The sequence below is a fragment of the Protomyctophum bolini genome, assembly GCF_963924005.1.
Source record: "Protomyctophum bolini genome assembly, chromosome: 11".
Classification (NCBI taxonomy): domain Eukaryota; kingdom Metazoa; phylum Chordata; class Actinopteri; order Myctophiformes; family Myctophidae; genus Protomyctophum; species Protomyctophum bolini.
This window is the reverse complement of record NC_137872.1, coordinates 30271520-30296130: the sequence shown is the minus strand read 5'-3', so window position 1 is coordinate 30296130 and position 24611 is coordinate 30271520. Positions and strand designations below refer to the sequence as shown.

Here is a 24611-nt window from a genome sequence, read left to right as displayed (position 1 = left end):
GAGCAGCCTGTGAGATTAGAGTGTTGGGTTAGATCTCGCTGTAATACAAAAATATATATAATACACAGCAAATCCAATTCCCCAGTGTCATGTCAGCCCCTGTGTGTGTGTGTGTGTGTGTGTGTGTGTGTGTGTGTGTGTGTGTGTGTGTGTGTGTGTGTGTGTGTGTGTGTGTGTGTGTGTGTGTGTGTGTGTGTGTGTGTGTGTGTGTGTGTGTGTGTGTGTGTGTGGTGTGTGCGTGCGCGTGCGTGCCACTTATATACACTTACACTTATATTGGCTGTTCACTAAACTACCCCCAGCATAAAAGGCCTAATGTGAAGGCTGGTTTATGCTCACTAGTCCACGTACAACACACAAAGTACAGTCAACATGACCTGCCGTTGGAGAAAGACGCACAGAAGGCTTGAGATCAGCTTAGAAATCCACCTACGACATCATTACAAAGCAGAAAGGATTTTGACAAACATAAAAAGAAAAATATTCATGAGTAAGAATACTGCAGTTGTCATTCTTGCGTAAGAAAATTCGTGTTGAATGTGATTCCCCTCTCAGTCTACAATTGTGAAAATAACTGTCACTCAATACGTTAGAGTATGATGAGAGACTGATCATAGATGGCGCTTACAGTATGCAGTAACAAACCCCTGCAGAATGAAAATAACTAAAATATGCTCCTTTTTGAGAGATACTGACTGTAAAATGTGAATGTGAATGTGAATAAATGCTAGTAGACACTCACAAGCGTGCGGGTGCACTATTTTTTTATTTTATTAATTTAACCCCCGCCCACTAGTATTTTAAATTGAGCAATCTCTGCCAGCCAAAGCACAGTTGGGATTAGCAGAAGCTCCAGTGATACTGTAGGTCAGCTTAGCCCTTAATGGAGCAGCTTAGGTCTTGTGTGCATGAATATGAAAGTTCTTACTTAGCAGCCATTTCCTTACATGCCCGGCCAGATGTTCTGGAAAAAGCATCAACATCAAACGGCTTTAAAGCCATGATTTCAATGTAGTCTTTTTATGGCGCAGGATGAAATCAAGGCAGTGTTTTCTTTGTGGGTTATTATAGCCATAGAAAGCATGTCATTTTTTGACAGAGAACATTACAACATACTCTAGAGTGGCTGAGTCAGATTGAGCTTTAGAAATTGCATATTCGTATTCATGGCATATTTCTTTGTAATTTTACTCAACGATGTTATAGGATGCTGCACCTTCAAAGGCATTATTTAAGGGTTTTCATAAGGACATATAATCACTGCTCAATGATGTTGAATGTGCATGTAAATTAAGTTCCTTTTATATGACCTTTTAAAATCATATTACACTGAACACACTGTACTGTGTCACACAGTACAGTACTTCTGAATCACAGCAATTATGGTACCAGCAATATTTCCTAAACCTTTATGTGGTATAGTATTACCATATGTACTATGCTGTTAAACTGCCATCCAGTTCTGCCAGTAGACTGTTCCAGTTCTAATGAAACCGTAACGCATTGAGCACTGAGTGAGACTCCTTCTCTGCTAAGGATGACATTGGACGAGTTTTATTAAAATTCACAGATCGATGTGAAATGGTTACATACTTTAACTTTTGATACTATAGTATATTTTATGCGAACACTTTTGTACTTTTACTACTAAGTACATTTTAAATACCAGATAAATAACAGATAATTTCTACATTGTGGTATTGGTACTTAAAAGGAATAAGGGATATTTCACTTCAAAAAAAGTTAACAGTTTTTAAGTTGCTTGTGTTGCTTGATTCAGTATTTAGATATTTGATATCTTTCTATATGTCATACCTTCCTATACAAACCCATTGTAAACCCAAACCACACCCATGGGTCGACACAAAACAAAACGGTTTTAGCGTTCGTCCCAGCTTGGTTGCAAGGAGTTGCATGGCGACCAATTGGTGTGGTTTGGGCTTTACTTAACACTTATATATAGGAAGGCGGAGTGTCTGATAATATGAAAATGTAATATCTAAATATTGAATCGAGCAACAAAAGCCTGCGTAGACGAGAAAATCCCCCAGCATTTTTGTGAAAGTGAAATATCCCTTTAAGAACAAAATGTAAGTACTTCTTAGACCTTCTATGATCTATACTGTGCATGCGTGGGTGCGTGCAGGATCTCGCCTGCTCTCCGTCTTCTGTGTAATCTCACCTGCGTGCGAGTCCAAAGACTATCGTCAATAATTGTACATGCCTGATACTCTGCAGCACTAGATGAATCAATAAACAGCCAGACAGGTATACGTATACGTGCTAAAGGCCAAGAAAAAGCTCATCATTGCAGTGTTACAGTTGAGAACGGAGATTAGTTGAAGAGCTAAAAAAAAAAAGAAAAAAAAGATCTGTTCGACTTTTTATGCTGTGATATAATTTATATTGATATGGGAGCCGCCGTGCTGTCCTCAGTGAGAGACAGGGCCTCGTTATATCCACTGATAATAATATGAGCTCTGCCGGGCCATGGTTGAATGTGACATTTCAAACTTCACAAATCACCTGTTTCTTGTGCAGCCCCCAGAGCTAGCAAGCTCATATCTCTTAATAATATTCAAAGATGGAGTGCCGTGATTTTTCACCCCATAAAGCATGATCATCAGGTACTACAGTATATGATTATACTAGGAGGAAGATTATTTTCTTTATTTTCTATTTTTTCAAAAAAGTGTACAGAAAGTGTTAAAATTATGCTTTTATGTGGCTGTACCAACCAGTTCATTAAGTATACCTGCGGTTTTCACCTTAGCACCACCTTAGCACCACAGCTGTTGTTGTATGATAATGGCGGAGGGATTAGGGCAGGGGTGCCCAAAAGGTCCACATGGAAACGATGTTATTAACAAAATTGTGTTTAAATTACATTTCCATCCCTCGTCTCCGTTCTAGCACTAAAGTCAATATAGTCTTTTTAGTACAGGTATTAATTTCTTTCTTTCTTTTTTTTTGTATCATGAATAATGAATAGCGGTGTGAACGGTGAACCAACCTGCCAACAGTTTCTACCTTCTAATAAGAAATATATTCATTACAGCTTCAATGAAGACCTTTCTTTCTCATTTGGTGATTACTTTTGAATCCCATGCCCACACAAATAAATAAATGCTAATAATAAAACTTTCCTACTAATCCATTGAGAAATTTAGACTATGGTGTTGAGCGGGAACACCTAGTGATCTATCTCCCCATGCAAAGCTCTGTCTCGGGAAGAGTGGTTTAAGCTTTATCTCCCATGCAGGCCACCCACCCTGGTTCAAATGCCGGCTACAACATGAAACGTATGGATTGCAGCTTTAGGTTTATTGTACGACCAGATGATACAATAACCGATAGGATGATACGTGTCATAGCCACAGTCACTTTGCAGGATCTTTGTCAAATAATCCTCTGTCGCGCGCCATTATCTTTGGTTGCTTAAATGCTCACTCACTCGCTTACTTACTTACTTACTTACTTACTTACTTACTTACTGCCCTTTATGCTGGCTGCCTGGCATGTTCAGGAGGGAAGTAAAAAAATAATCTCCGCTCCTGTCTGTTCTGGGCCAGGGTATTTTATATCTTTGGTTGCAAAAGACAATAAATATTCCACCAGGGATAGGAATAGGGTTTCCCGTTGCCAGACTGTTGCCTCTCGCAATTTTCAAACGCTTCCGTCATACAGTCTGGAGCACGGAAGCTCTGATCATAAGTAAGCGATAAAGCGGAAGTGTAGCCTCCTCCTCCCTTCCGTTTGAAAATATATTTCTTGAACGGAAATGCCAGCTTCCTTACTCGGATTTCGGGAGGTGTAGTTCCAGACTCTATATAGCATTTGGAGATTGTGGAATAGTTGTCTGGCTACGTGAGAAGAGGACAGATCCGAGCACTCAAAGAATAATGGAGGAGAGGGTGTAAAATCAAGGTACTTTAATCATGCCCTGATTAAGACCTGTTGCTGGTCGTAACACGTTGTAAACCTTTTGTAAACATAATTAAACGGCCTCTCCTCCGTTATTGTTTTGAGTGTCTGCGGATCTCTCCTCTACATCAAGATTTGGGTTCTGTTGATCCTAGAAGCACCCATCTACGTTTTTAAACTAAACTTTTATCTCTTATGTCACATTGCACATTCCAAACACACGCAACTGCAAGGTTCCCGGTTCGAACCCGGGCTCCCCCAGAGTTGGTGTTTAAGTGTCCTTGAACAAGACTCAAACCCCTTATTGCTCTCTATGTGCAGGTTGGTGCCTTGTGCATGGTTTCCTCTGGCATCGGTATATGAATGTGTGTGTGTGAATGGGTGAATGTAATGCACAATCTACGTAAAGCTATATAAACGCACCATTTACCGCAAAAAATAAATGTGATTGGGGCATCATTATCCTGGTAAAAACAAATGCATCAGGGCATCGCAAGCACCCCAGTCCATATCTTAAAAGGATGCAACATGTGTTCCTGAAATGAATAGGGAAATCCCAATATTACGCCATTACCAATGCCAATATGTGATGAGGACAGTGGCAATAATAACATATCACAGGACCATTTTCACTTGATGAAAATCACACATGCGTTACACTATGAATTGCTATGCTACACACATATACAATACTACATTTAGAGAAGCCAGAGAATGCAAGGCATAAAAAAAATGATGATAACACAGTTAATTTGAATGGCTTGAAATCAGCTGACTAAGATTACACACACCAGTAGGTTCATAGGTTGGCATACTTTGCTTCCAGGATTTATTAATTTTTTTGTTACATCAGCTATAGCTCAGTCTTTCAACCATTTACTGTTAATTTAATACATGATGACTTGCTCTCTATATCACTATAGACCTCCATTTGTCTTATTTCCGTGCCCCTTAGTTTGGTTCTCTGCTATGTTGAAGTTCTAGCATCTAGCACACCAACTGTCCAATTTCCGCAACATTTATGTAAATGTATCATACCTATCGCCTTGACTTGATGTTATAGAAGTGTGATTAGAGGTTGACATGAACCCTAGCGTCCCCATAGACCCTGGCCTGGAGTGGACATTTATTGAAAACAGCATTGTGTCAAAGTGCATTGTAACATAACCGGTTGTGCGCTTGTAGATTGGCTATTTTCTGCTGAAAAATTGTAGACCCCCGGGGGACTCCGGTCAGCAAAGCATATTTAAGAGGTTAAGTCTGGCATGGATATTGTTTTGCTGTTATTGCGCTTCGGGGGTTTTCTCATCATATCATAAACGCTGCACAGTTTAACCGAGAAGTCGTTTCCAATCCCGTCACGAGATCTTCTTCTGAGAGGGTGGCACAGTCAATCAAACTCTGAAACCCGCTGTCACCTCGAGTCATCTCATTCACTAACAATCAGGGGTGGATTTAGTGATTTGGGCCTAGCAGGTACTTTGTATGCGGCCCTCCTCAGTATCAATTCTCATCTCACTACCTTTAGTGCATTTGTGTATTTTTTACTATACTGGAGTATTTCCGATTTTCTAAGGTTTTACTTACTACTCCACTACATCTCAGAGTCAAATATTGTACTTTTAGTCCACTGCAATTATTTGAAAACTTTAGTTACTAGTAGTATAGTTACTGAATTTGTAAGTCTTTGTAGATTTTGATTATTATTACAAAACACTTCAGAACTATACGGCCATTTGAAAATAGCCGATTTACAAGCTCGATCACAATGTGATGCATTCTTCATAATGAGTACTTTCTAATGTTGGTGTTTTAAGTACATTGTGATACCAATACTTTTGCACTTTTACTCAAGTAAATTTTGATTACCGGACTTTTACTTGTAACAGAGTATTTCTTCATTGCAGTTTTGATACTTTTATTATGTAAAATAATGTAGAAGTTTTTCCACCACTGGTCTCAAAACCATAGTAACTTTTCGGAGGTTGCATAAACTTTACTTTCCTTCATTCTGTCCCATTTGAGTAACCCTCTTGTCATTGTCTGTAGTTTGCATTCCTGTACTTTAGTCTCTATGCATGCTAATCAGTCTGTCACCTCTGACCTCTCTCACGCCGTTTGATTGATTGATTGAAAAATGTATTAACAGTTTTGGAGAATTACAGTACATTTCAAGCACAACTCAATACAAGACTGTTAACTGTGTGTGGACGACACCATAAAGCATTCAACTTGTTTACAATAGGGTCCACAATGTTCAATTCATCATAACATTTAGAGACGTACAATTTAAGAGCAGATTTTGGTCCCATAATTCTTTTTGAAACGTTCTCTCAAATATCTGGGTATAAAATCAATTGGCAGAAGTCAGAGGTGATGCCTGTATCTAGGTCGTGTGCCCGGTCAGAGGTTTCCAGTTTTCCATTTAGATGGATACCAGTGGGAATGAAGTATTTGGGTCTAAAGCTAAGTGCTGAGTTCACAGATATAATAGAAATGAATCTGGCACCACTACTTCAAGAGATGAAAAACTTTGGAAAGGTGGAAAATGGGGCAAAGTTAATACTATTAACATGGTTATAGCGCCACAATTGAATTATGTATCAATGATGCTACCACTGACTATTCCTAGTGGGATATACAAACAATATAATCAGATGGTGAGAGATTATTTGTGGAATGGGAAAAAGCCAAGGATTAATATTAAAAAGATGTGTTCCCCTAGGGAATGTAGCGGCTTGGCTCTTCCGAATGTATAAATGTATAATCTATCTTTTGAATTGTCTAAACTAGCGAGGCAATGTTGGGCTGAAGGTGATAACTAACTGGACTGGGTAAAGATAGAAACGTCTATGGTAGCTCCTTTCAAACCCATACAGGTTCTCTCTCAGATTAAAATGGTAGAAGGGGGGAAGAGTCCCATTTTGAAACATTCCCAATGGGTATGGTCTGAGGTCCATAGGCTCATGGGGAAATCCCAATATAAACAGGGATATTCTTCTATATGGGATAATCCATGCATCTTGATAGGTAAACATTCATTTTGCTGGGAGCCTTGGCAAAGAAATGGCATAGGTGTAATTGATGATTTATATATGGATGCAACTTTTAAGTCATATCAATTTAACCTGATGGGTAGGGGTGAATTTTGGAAATATCGTCAACTAAGAACTAGTGTGGGAAGTGTGTTCAGCCTTAACAGGGGTATAGGAATCTAATATGTTGAAAACTATTTTTGACTGGCCACCAACAATGCATAGGGCTTCAATAATTTACAAAAATATAATGGAATTACAAAGTGCAAAGACTGAAAATCTTAGATTAATATGGCAAAGGGATTTAGGATGTGAAATAAGTGAAGAGACATGGTCAAATATAAGTTCCAATGTTGGGTGGGCCACTAGGGATATTAAAAGCTAATTTATAAATTACAAAATTATACATAGATTCTACTATACCCCTGTGAAACTGTTTAGGATGGGCTTGGTGGAAGACAAACAGTGTTGGAAATGGAAAGGGGAAAATGGTACATTTTACATGCTTTTTGGGAATTTCCTGTGGTTTTACCTTTCTGGAAAGAGGTACTGGGGAAACTTGGAGACTGGATGGGGCTAATACTACAGAATGCCCAAGGTTATGTCTCTTGGGAGATCGCACAGTGCTGCCACAGGGGGTCACCAAGGCACAACATGCATTAGTGACTGCAGGTCTTATTAATGCAGACAGGTTGATATTGAGAAACTGGAAGAGCTCGGCTACGCCAGAGATCACAGACTGGACCCAACTTATGACTGAAACGGCATCCTTCGAATAATCAATTGCCAGGAAGAACAATGTCAAAGGAAAGCTTTGCTGTATGACAAAATAGCAAAACATATAGCTGATCTACCAGCTAACATCACATTGCACAGTGATCAGTATACCCTAAATGTACCTACTGTACATGTATATAGTATATATTCCAGTATGTCAGTTTAACTGGCACGTTAAAACTTGGAGATGCAGCTAAACTATATCTCATTCCTGGAAAATAATAATAATAATTCATATTGATAATTATTCCAAGACCTGCACAAAACATAGTTCTTCCCCAGTACTGCACGTAGACAATAATGGTTTCAGTGGCATGCCTATTGAATCTTAACACTGACGAGGTCACCATACTTCAACAAAAGCCTATCTGGAGTGTCTGCCTAACATCTTGCACTTTTCTTCTATGCAAGCTGGAAATACGGCATAACGGGGACGATAACAAACGCCTCCAGTCAAAGAACAGGGAGTTATCTGACGTGATTATTTCTGACAAGAAAGTCATCTTGGATCCGTTCTGATTTGACAGTGTCTGTCGGCGACAGTCAGAGAGATCGAGACACTCAAAATAGGGAGCAAGCTAGCGCCGCCAACTTTCAGGAATTAATTGGGGATAATGCCACAGTATCCCCGATGGGATATACAGGGCCCGGACATTCCATGAAATTAAATTGTCGAAAAGTGATTGGATGAGTCCAGACTACAGTAGAGCAGGATAATATCTGATAGATTCAAAATATATAAAATACAAAATATATAAAAAATAAAATCGGAGACAAAAAATGGCTGCATTGTTATACTGTGATGACATGTTTTAATTTTAACTGAACCTAAAAGAGCATACTCGTTGCCTGCTCATAAACATGATAGGACTTATTTCATGGCTTGCAATGTCTGACTGCTCTGTTTTGTTTTACTGTTTTTAAAATGTCACACAGACAGAGCAAGTATTCAACTGGGGTTGAATCAATGCTGCCTCCAAAAATAAAGCACCATTCTCCTTATCCACATATATATATACATACAATTTATTTTAGCTTTCAGCTTAACACCTATGTGTGAGCAATCAACCAAAATATGACAATCACAAGGACAATATGCACTGTGGGAGATAGGTAAATAGGTGGATTTATTTACAGTATGTGCATTATATTCATCCAATCACACTTTGACATGGAGTCAGGAATCGAGCCGGGAACCTTCCAATTCCAGGCAACCGCATGCATGGCCTACCAGATTTATATTAGTTTTCTGTATATTGAATTCTACACTCGAGTCAAAATAAATACAACATATGCAAGGCTATCCAATATCCTATTGAAACATCCATTTTCAATATACCCATGGCACAAAATGAATTGTGATGCGAGCAGATGCTCTTAAAGTCAATGTCTCCGGTGACTGGTTTGTCGCCACTCTCTCTCCGGTATGACATTAGCCATATGGGTCCTCCACGCTGCCGCGGCATGCTTTTATGTCTTCTCCGCACGCATGCTTATTTACACGCTAATGGATGCCCTTCGCTCTTGTCACCCGAGCAGATGTGGCGACACTATATGTAGGTGTTTAAATGCAAACGGTTAGTATATAGTGCCTATATACTGTATACAGCTCGCACGGTTCAGGGCTGTGGTTCAGACTGCTTAACAATGGCTTCATAAAGCTCGTTATCAGAGCTGAACCTACAGTATGATAATGCTCTGTGCGGCCAATATGTTGCAGTATACACGACGGTAAGACCTTCACTGTTAATGTATCCATTGTTGACCTGGAACAGATCTATGTCACTTTAGCGTTTAACCACTTTTAACTATTAAAAAACAGATGTGCTGTTTTTGAAAAATCATGAAAACACTCAAATCTTTGCTTCTGGGGGTCCCTGGAACAACATATTTTTAGATGGAAATACATTTAATTTGGGGAACCACTCTTATAGAAACATTGGCTTTTCAGAAAACTGTTAGGATTTAGACCATCTGGGAACCCATTAGGCGAAACGCAGGAACAACAGCGCCCTCTTCAGTCTGTCTCGAGAGACAAGGATTTAGAAGACATTTGTAGAATCGGGTCCTCTTTCTTAATGGGTTAACTCTGAGAGTATGCAAATGCAACCAAATGGAAACCTACGTGTCCAATTTTGTTAATTTGTACGCTCTCGAGAGTTAAATTAACGCTCAGGATTTTTTCACTGGTTTCTTTTTTAACCAGGTTTTATAAGGGTGTCACAGCAGCTGCCTTGCAGCATTACTGTGGACTGTGGAGTTTGAGTCAACCTGGGTAGATTCTCCCTAAGTCATGTGGATGAGTGCTGGCCATTTTCCTCCGGCTGGGGAATCTGTCTCGTTCAAACTGTCATATTAATCGGTTCTGGTTAACTGAGCCAGATCTGTAATATTTCCTGGAGGTACGTTTTAGCCTTTGCCTCAGGCGTAGTCAGGTATGACTTCCATTTACTGTTCTCTTTTAAGCAAATACATCCTTCACAGTCATTTTAGATGGTAAACGGATAGAAAAAATACACGTCTTTTCATCCCCCCCCCCCCCCCTCCCCCTCTCCTGTCGTTTCTGCCTGGGAGAGTGCAACAAATCATCACGTTATATGTAATTAATATCATATTAGGTAATGTTGTGATGGAATTTTATGTACAGCGAATACAAAAACAAATTGCATCAGGGGCTACTGCCCCTTAATAATCAGGCAAGTGGCAGGCTGACACTGGTGTAATACTGATGAAGTTTAGGTCAGTATATGTGTTCGCTATTAACTTGGTTTTTCTTAACTTTAAGGAAATACCCCCCCCCCCCTAATCTTAGGAAGGGTGTATAAACTATAGAGCGGAGTGGACAGTCGTCGTCGTCGTCCCCCCCCCCCCCCCCCCCCCCCCTCACAGCTATTCATTTCAATGGGAGTTGCTCAGTGGCGTTTTGAAGCACCAAAGTCTTCCGGGAAGTACCTCTGTTCGCTCGATATAATTGGTTGGCTCCTCTGAGAGCATCTCTCACGCTGTGTTGTGGTACCTCTACGTCACGTCACCTCACACGTTCACAAAGCAAAGAGTCAGTGGCACGGTCTCTTGTTCATGCATGTATTGTGCCCGCTTGCAGTTCCAGCTTTGACCAGTAAAAATCCATTGCTTCTCTATTATTCAATTATACTTTGGTTAGTGGATAATTCTGCCCTGCATGCCCTGCGCCACCCGAATATCTGTGATATATCGTTATTGGCTTTTTTTTATTCCACCCGAGCGCACTCAGGAAATACATTTTGACTGTATTTCCTCCCGAGTAAAACACTCTGTCGAAGGAAGCCTTAAATGATGGTTTTACTTGTCAACATTGCAACAGTGTGAAAACAGTGTGAAATAAATAACACATGCTCACTTGTTTGTGTGTGTGTGTGTGTGTGTGTGTGTGTGTGTGTGTGTGTGTGTGTGTGTGTGTGTGTGTGTGTGTGTGTGTGTGTGTGTGTGTGTGTGTGTGTGTGTGTGTGTGTGTGTGTGTGTGTGTGTGTGTGTGTGTGTGCGCGCGCATGCGCGCGCGAGCAGGCTTGCGTGCGCATGTGTAGCCCGAAGCATTCATCAGCTCATCCAAAGACAAATAAACAAACGCGAGTCAATATTCAATTCTGTGGCAAATTGCTATTTGCTGTACTATGCATTTGAGTCCTAATGAACAATTATGTAGGGCTTTTATTTTTGCCATGGGCATCGTATGCTCGTGTCTACACTGAGAAAGGAGACCACTGTCCTTTTTAAAATGTCTCCATCACTCTGGCAGAGACGTAAACTTGGGTGGCGCAGGAACATTTTCTTTTGTTTATTTCATCTACGATGTGAGATAAGGCTGCCATGAACTGATGATGCAGTAAATTACGATGTTCCAAACACCCACATAGTTACCCCCCCCCACCTTCCACTCTTGCCCGTGCTTCATTTCACGATGTTCTGTGTCCAAAGGGCATTTGAACGCCAGCCTCAGATCTTGTGCTGCAGCAGACAGTCTGGCGTTCTGGGTAGAGAAGTACCTGGCTCCCCCGCCATGTTGGATGTGAAACGGTCTTCGGGGGGATCTCGAGGAAGAAAGGATGGAACAGGGTTTTGATCAAGCCCAGCTGTCAGTTCTATACTCGACGCGGCTGCCGTTGAAGCTCATAGTTCTACAGGAGTGTTATAATGGGCCTGCTTGCTGTGTGGAGAGGCTGTGTTATGTTTTAATTAAAGCAAACTGACTCGCTTCTAGCCGCCCGCTCGGCGATGATGTGTTTGTAACGATATACTGTATAGCCACGAATTTCATTGCAGCGCTTTAGAGATAGAAACGTTTTTTGGGGGGAAAACCACTACTAAAGTTGTTTGCTCCGTGACTCTGCGGAATTGTAAAGTACAAGTATGAAAGTATTAAATTATTTAAAAAGGACTAGCTAGGTCAAAACCTAGTATGTATCTGGACTGTAAGGGATATCTATCATCTTATCAATTATGTTATTTCACCAGAAATGAGTGTGTTTCATAGACACTATAGTCTCTCTCTCAGACGGTTGACTCGCTTCATTCAAAGAAAAAATAGGGTGCTGTTTTTCCTTAATTTTTTGTGGATGAGTTCTCAGATTGCATAGACACACGCACGCACGCACACACGTGCACACACACACACACACACACACGTGCACACACACACACACACACACACACACACACACACACACACACACACACATACACATACACATACACACACACACACACACACACACAGCAGCAGCAGTGTGCTGTCCAGAGGCAATATGCAAATATATCAATCCAAACAGATGACAATAATCATGTTTTAGGATTGCTTACGATTATGAAAATTCATGGGGTTGTTTTTTTGTTGTTGTTATTTCGTTTTTGGGGGGCGGTAGCCCCTCCTATGGCCAGCGTTGTCTGTTTGTGTGAACACAAAGATGATATTTTGATTGGCTGAGCAAACTACATATTGAGGATAAAAAGTGAGGGCAGAAAAGTGAAGATGCCAAAGGTGATTGGCTGGAATTACATTTGTGATGATTTGATTGGCTGAGCATGGAAAGTGTATGTATGATGATAAGAGCGCCCCTCACTTCACACAAGTGTGATTTCTCTCCTTTAGATTGAAAAGATTACGAGAGGTCGTAGACACTGACTCTGTGCTCGTAAATTATTCTTTCGGTTTGCAAAAAAAGTATTTTTTGCAAACCGAAAGAACGTATAAGATCACTGCAGAGTAGAGACCTACACAGGACCAAAACTCCATCCCTGCATATACCGCCAGGGCCCTATAGAAACATCACACCAAAGACCAAATAAATGTAATCTCTCTCTCTGATGTGCGCTTTCTCTGATGCGTGCAGCCATGCACGCTGTGATGCATGCTGTCTCTGTGTTCTCTGATACCTGCAAACACAGAACACTCACATCACATATACGTTACTGTGAGAGGTAAACCCGCATGTCGTTTTATGAAACACGATAACTACAGTACTACCAAGTGCCACTGACATCAATGCTCATTGCTCACATATTAATGAATAGACACAACATGACGTATTTAAAATTGGATTGAATATAGGAGGGCCGATCAAGGTTAATTTCTCATTAGCTGGTAGTGAAACGTCCAACAAGGAGGTGGAGGTTTTCACCTGGACACCTGGAGATGTAATGACATTCACACATTGACAGAGCAGAACCAGACAGTGGCCTTGTGGTGTCCGCCCTGAAACTGGCACTCTGCTTGGCACTTGAGCAGAACTGTGTCTCTTGGTCGAGGTGGTCTGCACACTGACTGCGGTCCGTCGGACCCCCCTGTCACCTTGAGGGTGTTCCGGGGGTCCCCAGGAAAGAAATTAATACAAATCTAAAGTTTTACCACTTGAAACGTATTTCATTTTTCGGCTATTAAAAAACATGCCGATGTACAAGCACACAAAGCGGCCAACACGTTGTGAGCTTTACATGAAAATGTTTAAATGTTTTGAGAAAGGCTGCCTTATCCTGTCCGTGTACAGCACAGCATACCTCTATTTGCACAGACTTTAACTTGTTAGGGCCACTAACTGAACCAGACCTTCACTAAAGTCACGTCAAATGCAAAACCGTTCGCCGAGACGCCGCAGTTAATAATGGACTATTTGTATCGTCACAGCATCAGGGTTTTTCGTCACGCACTTTGACTCACTAAAGGAAATAAAAGGCATTTTGATTTTTGTGCAGTCCCTGATTTCTGTGTCCTTCTGGGAGGAGAAGGCTGTTACCAAGTGAAACGGAGATATTCTTTATAGCCCGTACTTGGGTTCTTTCCGAGATAAGGCCACTATATGGAACCCCATCACTCCACACGGCACAACAGAGGCCAAGTGCTTCTATATGGTAATGCTTGTTGCAGTTCTGCACCACGGATACACCTAACGTACTGCATACAGTACTAAGTTACTATTGTACTACTGCCTACAGTACTACCGAACTACTGTGTACTACAACATGTGTACAGTATTGGAGTAAAAGCTAAATGATTAAAAATTAACCTACTCCAGTAAACTTGAGTACAGCCTACAGTATTGTACTTGAGTACAGCCTACAGCAGAACAGTGACACTCCGACCCTCTAATGTGGGAAATAATAAACACGGTTTGCTTTGTTTCTGTACTCTTCAAACGCTGACACCACAACACAGGAATGACTCACCTGACCGACGGCCATCCTCTTCTCTGTAAACCACAGGCATTAATGTTAAAGTGTGTGCGTGCGTCACTGTTACTGAAAATATGCCCCAGCTAGATACATACAGTGCATACGATACGGAGATTACGCACCGCATAATTGCCAAACATGCACCATGTTTCTGTGCATCTCTTGAAGTATTGCTGCTCATAATAACAAAGATGCTTGCAGCGTTTTGTTTTTGTTTTCCCCCCTTTCATGTTTGCTGTCAGATGTTCCATAGGGCTGTCTGTTTTACCTTGTGTGACACTGACACATATAATGCATGATAAACCATTCATTTTGCATGGTAGGCCTATATTTGGTTAGCGTCAATGGTTAGTTTGTGTACCCCGCGGTATCCGTTAGCTTCAATGAAAGATTGCTCAGAGACTTAACAATGGAATGACTTAATGGAATGACTTAACAATGGAAACGGCGAAATGTGTTGAACCACTTTAACCCCAGTTATACCCCAGAGAATAGCCTGCTCACAATTAACGCATCGTTACAAACTTCTTATCTTACGGGGGTAACAGACAGACAGACAGACAGACAGACAGACAGACAGGATCGATCAGATGGGGGTCCGCGGCCAATTTAATGAGTGCAACGAAAATGTTTGAGAACCACTGCTTAAGGAACATGGTGATATGATATTTTCATTAACTCTGGACTGGAACTACAGTACCACTGAGCACAAAGCCATGGAGTGTCTTGCTGTATTTTTTATGCACCACTATTACATCTATTACATCGTTAAGTAATTATGTAGCGCTGATGTGTTTCACGAACTGACTTCCACAAAGTGTGCTTTGTCTAACAGCTCTTTTAGCATAATGCAGTATAGGACCAGATATTAATATATTAAGGGGTGATGATGCTCTTGCACTCAACTTACTGAAAGTTGATCTACTAACCTAACCACCAGGTGCACGAGAATGTTACATAAGGAGAATATGTAATAAACTAGGGCACAGGATTGTTCCACCTTAAACCTCATTAATATGTATGTTTTAGTGGGAGGTGAAGGGGCAATAATGGGGGAGTTATTTAAATTGCTCTGTATGATTTACTAAAACATACCTTGACTTCTGTAGCCTATACGTGTCTCTGAATTAAATTGCTCTGTATGATTTACTTAAACATACCTTGACTTCTCTCCGTATCTTCTGCATGCTCTACACAACGTTATTGCATGTAGCAGAATGCCTACACGGATGGGATTCTCAAAGTGGGTGCCGTGACGCCAGTATACAGGGCCTTTTTTTTTTTTACTTTTTTTTTTACTCATTTTACTTTTTTCAACTAGCGACACGGTGTGAGCTTGTAGAGCGGCTATTTGAACTATTCAAAAAAGATTGTTGGCTCAAAACAAGCTTTATTTGCAGCTCATTTCTCTAAACGATATGACCCCCAGATCCTAGCCTGAGCTAACGTGTCGCGGCTGAGATTTGCGAACGCCCTTATTGGTTCACCGATCTGTCCGTCAGCCCCGGCCCCTACTCTCCCCCCTAGTGCAGCACTACGTCACATCATTTGGAGCAATTTTTGGACTTACATGGTGTGCAAAACTTTTACCGTTGGAAGCGCAAAGTACAAAGACTCCATTAATAGATCAAAATTTAAACTACTTAGGCTACAAAACAAACCGAAACTAAATTCTTCATCATTATTTTGGTTACAGAAGTCAGCCCGCAGTATTACTGGCTGGCAAGGAGACTGTCTTCCCTGTACTGAAGCTATAGTATATCTGGACTCGTACAGAATGCTTGATTGCATTTGACAGGATGTGGAGAGGGTTCAGTGGATTAAAACCCGGCGACAAAACAATGATCAATCCAAACGAGAGATGGAGGGAGCTTTTATTGCTCTGCCAGTGTTTATTAGAGAAAACCCAGCTTCTCTGTAGTCTCCTTCTGCACGCCAAGACACAGCTCGGCCCTATTAGTATCCGGGATGTAAATTAGCAAGACCCTGAAAGCATCCCGCCTTTCGCTAGCCAGACAGGACATGATGAAACCTTTAATAAAATGCTTGGGTAGGTTAAAGAGCATGTTTTGTCCTGGGCATGTGTGAGAGAGTACGTAGCACGGAGGAGGAGATTCTCTCAATATTCTCTGTCTGTCTGTCTGTCTGTTTTGCATAGTTGCTACAAAAAAAGGACTGCGAATGAAGGGGTTGAATGTACTGTACTACGTATGCAGTGCTTCCGCTGATAATCTTTGTTTTTGCACTTTATGAATGCAAATTGACATTTACTGCTGTCAAATGGCTTTCTCCTCATTTCCACTGAATCCCTTTGCTGCCATTGGGTATAAGTTGAAGATGCTAAGTCATTATAATTATTAGTTCAGACGATTATGAATAACATTTTGCAACATTTTTACACGCACGCACACACACACATGCACACACACACACACACACACACACACACACACACACACACACACACACACACACACACACACACACACACACACACGGAATGGACCTTTCAACTCAATAAAATGTTTGCTCTAGTCTACATGAATGTACATCGTGCAGTTTGGTCATACAAACAAATAACCCTAAAGGGTGATTCATACTTCGCTGCTCGCGCCAGGTATAAACCAGGCATAATAACCCTCGCCCTTATTAGATGGTGGAGTCGGAGCACGTAACTTTTCTTTTTCACACTTCTGTTTGTCTATGTAAATATCGCGCTCGGAGTCTGGTAAAAACAGAAGGCAAATGTCATGCGATGTGTTCTCTGGGTTTGCGCCTGTAAACAGCAGATGGTAAGCAGGGCCTATTTAGCGTTGTGCATTTTATTTACCTACCCACCTGAATGACCCGTGTCGAGCTGAGCAGCTGATGCGGAGAGTAACGAGTGTTAACCGTTTCCTCTTGTTTACTTCGGTTCCGGCAGACTGCAAGGCCGGAGCAGTCATCCGCCACACACGCCCAGGGAGAATTACCTTGTTTATCTGCCGTTGGGATTTTCGGTGCCGCCTCTCCTTCACCACCGACATTTGAAATGCACATGATCCATGACTGATTCCCAATCACAATGGGAAAGTATCTGATGGCTCGTGCGTTTCCATCTTTTGGTTAATTAAACATTATAATGAGCAGCATTGGGGCGGCCTGATGAGGACAATAGTGTGTTACGTATATAAAAAGGTTACCTTGAACATTGTTCATCTGTCCTGTCAATTGGATATGCTCCAAAGAAGCACAGCACATTACCACCGAGACACCCCGGCTCGCGCACTAGGCTGAAGGTGCCTCACATAGGTGGCTTTCAAGGTGATTAATTGTAGCGTGCCTCACGGTTTGCCCTCCTCGCGCTTTAATTTCGATAAACTTTGTGCCATCTACCATGCCTCATACTTGGGTTTTAAACAGTGAAGAGCTCAAGACCTTGAAAGGTTAGAGAAAATCTTTAGCCATTCATTACTGTAAGTGAAGAAGTGTGCCCACATTGATGGGATATAATGAAAACTAATATTCCTCACAGTCGCCATGCTATCTGTAGATATGTTTAATATCCCATTACCGGGGAAGAAGTAGTTCAGTTCTATGGTGTCTGGAGAAAAACATAATCCAAGGGGAAATTACCCATCAGGAATGCAATACTGTTACTGAGATGCAATTACTAAGCCACTTGTGAGACGTGCGGCTCAGTATCCATATGTGTGTGAGGGTGGTCGATATGTGCATAACAGCTGATGTGCTTTACACAGTAAATTGGATTCTTTGCAGAGAACAGCTAATTTAGAATATGTCCAAGATGCGAATGATTGATGTGTCCGTATCGTTACTGTACGTTTGCACTGCTGGCCAACTTAATGGGGGATTTAAAAAAGAAAAAAAAATGCCAGAACGAAATAGCTTTTATCATTGAAATATAGGGAATATTGTCTAACAGTGCAAGTCTATGAAAAAACTTCATTGTATGCTTGTAAACAACAAATGTATTTCCACAGACTATACTTGGATTCCATTTCCTTTTATACTACACCGTAACCTCATGGTTCTTATGGTTGAAGTTCTAAGTAAATAAGTGCCGTCTCACAAAGGATTTATTGTACCAATTTAGCACAGAATCCAATAGCAAATAAACAAACAGAACAGCAGGGATTAGGATTGGACACAGATGTAAGGATTTGATGAGGATTTGTTTGATGTAATAACACAATGCTTTATTTGTCAATATAAAAATGGTAACTGTCGAAATATAAGACGTATGAATGATACTTACCTCTAGCACTGATTGATTCCACCAGCTCTTTCTCAGAGAAAACGTGACCATGGCGAAAGGCGTTCCCGCCACCCCATACTGACAGGACACGGTTCCACAGACAGGAACATTTCTAAGCTACAGTTAATGATCACACAATGACACTCAATGATTACACTGGTGTTCCCTTCATTGAACAGCCTCTAACCTTAAACATTGGACAGAGAGGAAAGAGAAAGTGCCATGCTCACAAGGCATGCATGTGAATGCTGAGGAATGAGACTCACACACACAGCAGAGCTCAGTGGAGCCTCGCACGCATAATAAATGTATGACAAAACAATACCCCGGGCGCCACAGTATTAATGATATGCAGCGAACTCATTATTAATGTTCCAAAACAGCTCCTGGAGTAACACAGATGGAGTCAATTAAGCAATGAGCATACTTGTTCGCCTGCCATTTTATCTCCCTTTCTTTTATCTCTCACAGATTGCTGCATGGATGTAATTAGCTGTACATTTTTCCTCAGAACATAACGTCCAGTGATGATAACGCTCATTTTCACTTGTACTTTCAAGTTTGATAAACGTCATGAATTTGCTTGCACAGTGTAATTTGTGTCACATTAGGGCATAGTAGTGGCAGCCATTTTGTGGTTCAACAGATAGACAACCCTTTTTTTTTTCATAGAGATTTCCGAAAATATTTATGTAAATTATTTTGAAAACCTGCATCTCCCGTCCGTCAGTTAGTTAGTCACCCCACGCCTCCATATATGGTCACGCCTCGTCGTGACATCACACCAGTGGTGGAAAATAACGAAGTACAATTACTTCGTTACTGTACTTAAGTACAAGTTTGGAGAATTTGTACTTTTATTGACTACTTTTCTTTTGCTGTATTTTTACTTTTACTTCGTTACATTTACAAGGAAAAAATCGTACTTTTAATGCGCTATATTTAAAATCGGACACCTCGTTACTCGCTACAAATTAAATAATAAAATCTTATATTTGTCTTACTGGAGGAATGCGCAGTTGAGAATTGAACAGGGCTGCTCCACTCTCAGATAATAGGGGGCGGAGTTGTGTTCTGCTGCCTGGCCTGCTTTGAAGACGGCAAGACGCACACACTGTGTTGTTTTGTCACACGCATTCAACATGGATGCATTAAACATGCCTTAATATTTAGCGGAAAACCAACCAATAAGTCCCTATCCGACACAAATTAACTAATCTTTCTCAGCCGTCACTGGAGCGCGCATCTAGCTACTGCATGATGATCATGCACGCTGACAGACAGCAGACACTGTCCCAACTCCTAACACAAACACTGAGGGAACTTGTTGTTGTACACACATAATGTGCCACGAAAAATAGCTTCCAATAGCTTAGTTGGTTATTATCGCTTCGAGGAGGTACGTGTCCATAATATCGCCACGAACGGCCAACAAAAGACATCTCTCTTCCACAGTGAATGAAGCCTAATTTATTCTTCGCCGTACAAAGTGTTCCGTGCTGAAAATAGCTGATATACAAGCTCACAACTCGTCGCGTCCGGACACGTTGTGAGCTTGTAGATCAGCCAACCCCAGCATGCGGAGATGCAGGCTCTGAGAACGTTCAGAAACTTTTGCCTTCACAATAAAAGCATGCAAAAGCCCATATAGAGAAGGAAAAATAATTCGGTGGCATTTCACATTGCAAAAGAGCAATTTTTGTAAAATGTAAAAAATATATAAAAATTAAAGCAAAAAAATAACGAAAAAGAACTATAATAGTTCATTTTTCAAAATTTGGAATGATGAACTATGAACGGAACTAGTTCATTTTAAAAATGTTGAACTGTGAACTGAACTATAGTTCCTAAAAAAAAGAACTTTCCCAACACGATGTATGCTGTTGGGGGTTCTGTATTTTCAGTATTTTTTGGAATAAAGCCACTTTTGACAGGATGACAATTTTGGAAATTCATTTCTTTGTATTCATTTTGAAAATAATTTTGTATTTTGTACTTTGTACTTGTACTTTGTAATTTTTACTTTTATACTTAAGTACATTTTACGCCGGGTAAATTTTTGTACTTAAGTACATTTTATTTGAGGTACTTTTATACTTTTACTTAAGTAACTTTCTTAATGGGCACTTTGTACTTTTACTTAAGTAATTTTCAAGTAGAGAATCAGTATTTTACTTAAGTAAAATATTTTTGTACTTTTTCCACCACTGCATCACACCTCTATATATGGTCACGCCTTGTGACATCATGCCTACTGTATATAAGCACGCCTCATGACATCACGCCTCCATATATGGTCACCGCTCGTGTGTGTGTGTGTGTGTGTGTGTGTGTGTGTGTGTGTGTGTTTGTGTGTGAATGTCACATTGGTCCTGAACTAACTGCTGTGTCTGCTGTCTTGTCTGTCTCTGTCTCCTCAGAGACCTGATGCCTTCGACGCTGGAGGGCCAGATCACCATGGAGAAGACGCCCAGCTACTTTGTGACTAACCACGCCCCGAAGCGCATCCACACGATGGCCAGGGACATCAAGCTTATCATCGTGGTGCGCAACCCCGTCACGAGGGCCATCTCAGATTACACGCAGACGTTGTCCAAGAAACCTGAGATTCCGACCTTTGAGGTGTTGGCGTTTAAGAACCGGACGCTCGGTCTCATCGATGCCTCGTGGAGCGCCCTGCGCATCGGAATATACGCCCTGCACCTCGAGAGCTGGATGCAGTACTTCCCTCTGGCTCAGATGCACTTTGTTAGCGGGGAGAGGCTTATCGTCGATCCGGCGGGGGAGATGGCCAAAGTGCAGGATTTCCTGGGACTGAAGCGGATTGTCACGGATAAACATTTTTACTTCAACAAAACGAAAGGGTTCCCGTGTCTGAAGAAGCCAGAGGACAGCAGCACCCCGCGGTGCCTGGGCAAGTCAAAAGGGAGAACTCATCCCAAAATCGACCCCGACGTCATTCGCCGACTGCACAAGTTCTACAAGCCCTTTAACATGATGTTCTACCAGATGACTGGCCAGAACTTTGAGTGGGAGCTGGGGGAAGGTGGAGAACCCCGTTAGCTCTCAGGACTAGCAGACAGGTGATTCAGTGGGAGCTGGGGGAAGGTGGAGGACCTGTATAGCTCTCAGGACTAGCAGACAGGTAATTCAGTGGGAGCTGGGGGAAGGTGGAGGACCCCGTTAGCTCTCAGGACTAGCAGACTGAGAGCTGGGATAAAGGTGGACAGTCCCGTAGCTCTCAGGACTAGCAGACAGAGAGCTGGGAGAAAGGTGGACAGTCCCGTATAGCTCTCAGGACTAGCAGACAAGTGATTCAGGCACATATAGCACAGCCACACCACCAGCCTTCTCAATAATACAACAAACTATCGTTTGGCATCTGCATCTTCAGAGAGACTGCTTGAGCACGTCAATCAATCATGACTATGTCTTTGCAATGTCTGTATACCCATCGGCAAGAGTTTACTGACATAATGCTTTTTTGTTCTCTCGATCCCCCTCAATACTAATGTTGTTGATGGTGGCAAAACATTATTGTATATATTATACATAAAATATATTTATATTTGTGAAGAGGAGATGATTTATTCATTTTGTTTTTAAAGCAAAAGAGCTGATCTTAAAAAAAGAAATCCTGTTGACTATGGCAATGCATGCGATGATTTAAGTGTCCTTACCTCGTGAGCCCTAAGGGCAAACTCTGCCTGTTTTCCCCCTCCCTTTACTTTCCTTGCAGTCTGTTGCCCTCACACCCACTCACCAGCATACAGTAGAGAAAGACATTCTATTCAAATGGCTGAGGCCAAGAAGTGCTATGGATTATTTCTTTTGACACTGTCCTGCTGTTGTAGAGAAAAGAAAAGGAAAGGAAATTGGTAGACAAATAGTACAAAAATCCCTTGACATGCACTCATCTTTTTTCAGTTGTCAGTGTTTGTATTGTATGTGGAGACAATCCTTCTGTTTTTGTTCCATCATCCCAGTTTGACCAAAGTGTTAATTTCCTTGGTGTCGATATCTCTGTGGCCCGCACTCAGTAATTGCACACACATTCAATAGCAAAATAGATGTTTGGCGCCTGCCATTCACGTTCAATACTTTGAACTGCAAATTGGCTGCATCGTTGACAGCGTTTTAGCGTCCTCATAGACCAGGAACTCTTGGCGTGGTGTCGTATAAATGACTTTAACATAATGACATATAATTTGTTAATTGCAAACATCAAGAGGATTGTTTATGCTTTCAATCATGTTACACCCTGACATTTTTCATGCCAAAACATGCTTGATAGACCAGAAAAGATCAATCTGACGGTTCTCTACAGTCTACAGAGTCTGATTGCATCCCCCTTTCTCGTCGACGTAATACAGGTTAATGAGGGTGAAGAACAACACAGGACGACTGCACACAAGTTGTCTGACAAACATATGCCGCGGTGACGTTTGCCGTCATTCAAGTTTTATTGGCCTGTTGAGTGAACCTGTCAATGGAACAATGTCAAAACGTGAATTTTGCTAACGTATCCAGATAAATTACTGAGCTGTTGCTGTACTGTATGTATCTAAATCAGATCGACTGATGCTTGTCAGGGACATGTCTGTGATATACCTAAAAGTTATAGCCTACTTCCACCTGCTTGTGATCCACAGGACAAACTGGGTCGTCACACACACGCTACATGCAGCGGCCGGCGTGGCCGCAGGCGGGTGGAATTGGGAAAGGGGAAAGAAAAAGTCTAAAAATAAATGATATATACAAATTAAAATGATATTATATTATATATTCAAATTAATCATGATCAATGAGATTGTTGGCATCCCTTTTTTGGGCATGCCACACAATTTCTCATTCATTATCAAACGTAGAAATCTTTGAAAATAAGGAAAATAGCAGATTTACAAGCTGACAATGTGTTGCAGCATGACACGTTGTGAGTTTATAGATTAGATATTTTCTTTTTTTCTATTTTTTTATTGTTTTGGGTGAAGCCATTTCGCAAAAAGGGCCCCACCGCCAGAGGCTACGGCTGTTTGTGGGTCCTTGGCTTGGAAAGGTTTGGGAACCACTGTGCTATAAGAGTAAAGATTATAATAACAGGGTTTCGGCAGGTATTTGTTTCTCTCTCTGAATCCTACTTTATCCATGCTTATCCAATGAAATAAGAGTAACATGACCCATGATCTTGTTTTGCATAACTTGCTGTGCATCTATCTGTCTGTTGTCTCTGGACTTTTCATCAATTGAGACAATCAATAGTCAATGAGTCAATAAATACAGTCTGCTACACATCAGTGGTTTGGCACAGCTATGATGCATTGCACTGTTAATCTCCCCTGTTCTCCGAATACAACGCAAGGTTGGATTGGTTCACTCTCTGCAGACCTTCCTGTCACTCTGGGGAGGCCCGGCACCGCCAGCTAGTTACGCGGAGCAATTGATTCAATCAAAGTAAGCACTTTACTGCCCTTTGTAACACCAAGTCTGAACACTTACCGCTGAGTCTCACTTTCCCAGAGACACAACTTCCACTTTGAGGTTGTTGTGTGCAGCCATCCCTTGGTGTCCTCTTGGCAATCACTCTGTCTGTCTGTGCATGTCTCTCTCTTTCTCTCTCTCTCTCTCTCTCTCTCTCTCTCTCTCTCTCTCTCTCTCTCTCTCTCTCGGTCTCTCCCCATCTTGATTCCTCTAGCTCCCTCTCTTTACTCTCACCTTATATAACCGCTAAGCTGATAAATAAAAGGCGAATAATATTTGCAAATGATTATGGCTCACACACAGCTAGAGCTGTTTAAAAGCTGGATGAATTACAAAAAAAAGGAAATTCGTATTTCTTTGAGAAACAAAGAAATATGATAATCACAAGTTCACAACCAATAAGACAGGACTCCGCAACGTTTCACACATCCATCCAT

At 41.3% G+C, this 24611-nt stretch overlaps 1 protein-coding gene across 1 annotated transcript in view; it reads left to right on the top strand.

Annotated features, from left to right (window-relative positions):
- Positions 1 to 21759, top strand: part of hs3st4 (heparan sulfate (glucosamine) 3-O-sulfotransferase 4) — a gene marked incomplete at its 3' end in the record, with an annotated part of 102714 nt that extends 80955 nt beyond the window's left edge. The window contains exon 2 of the mRNA XM_080775357.1: positions 21117 to 21759. Within this exon, the coding sequence (XP_080631483.1) occupies positions 21117 to 21759 (643 nt within the window). The remainder of the gene's footprint in view (positions 1 to 21116) is intronic.
- Positions 21760 to 24611: the final 2852 nt, after the last annotated feature.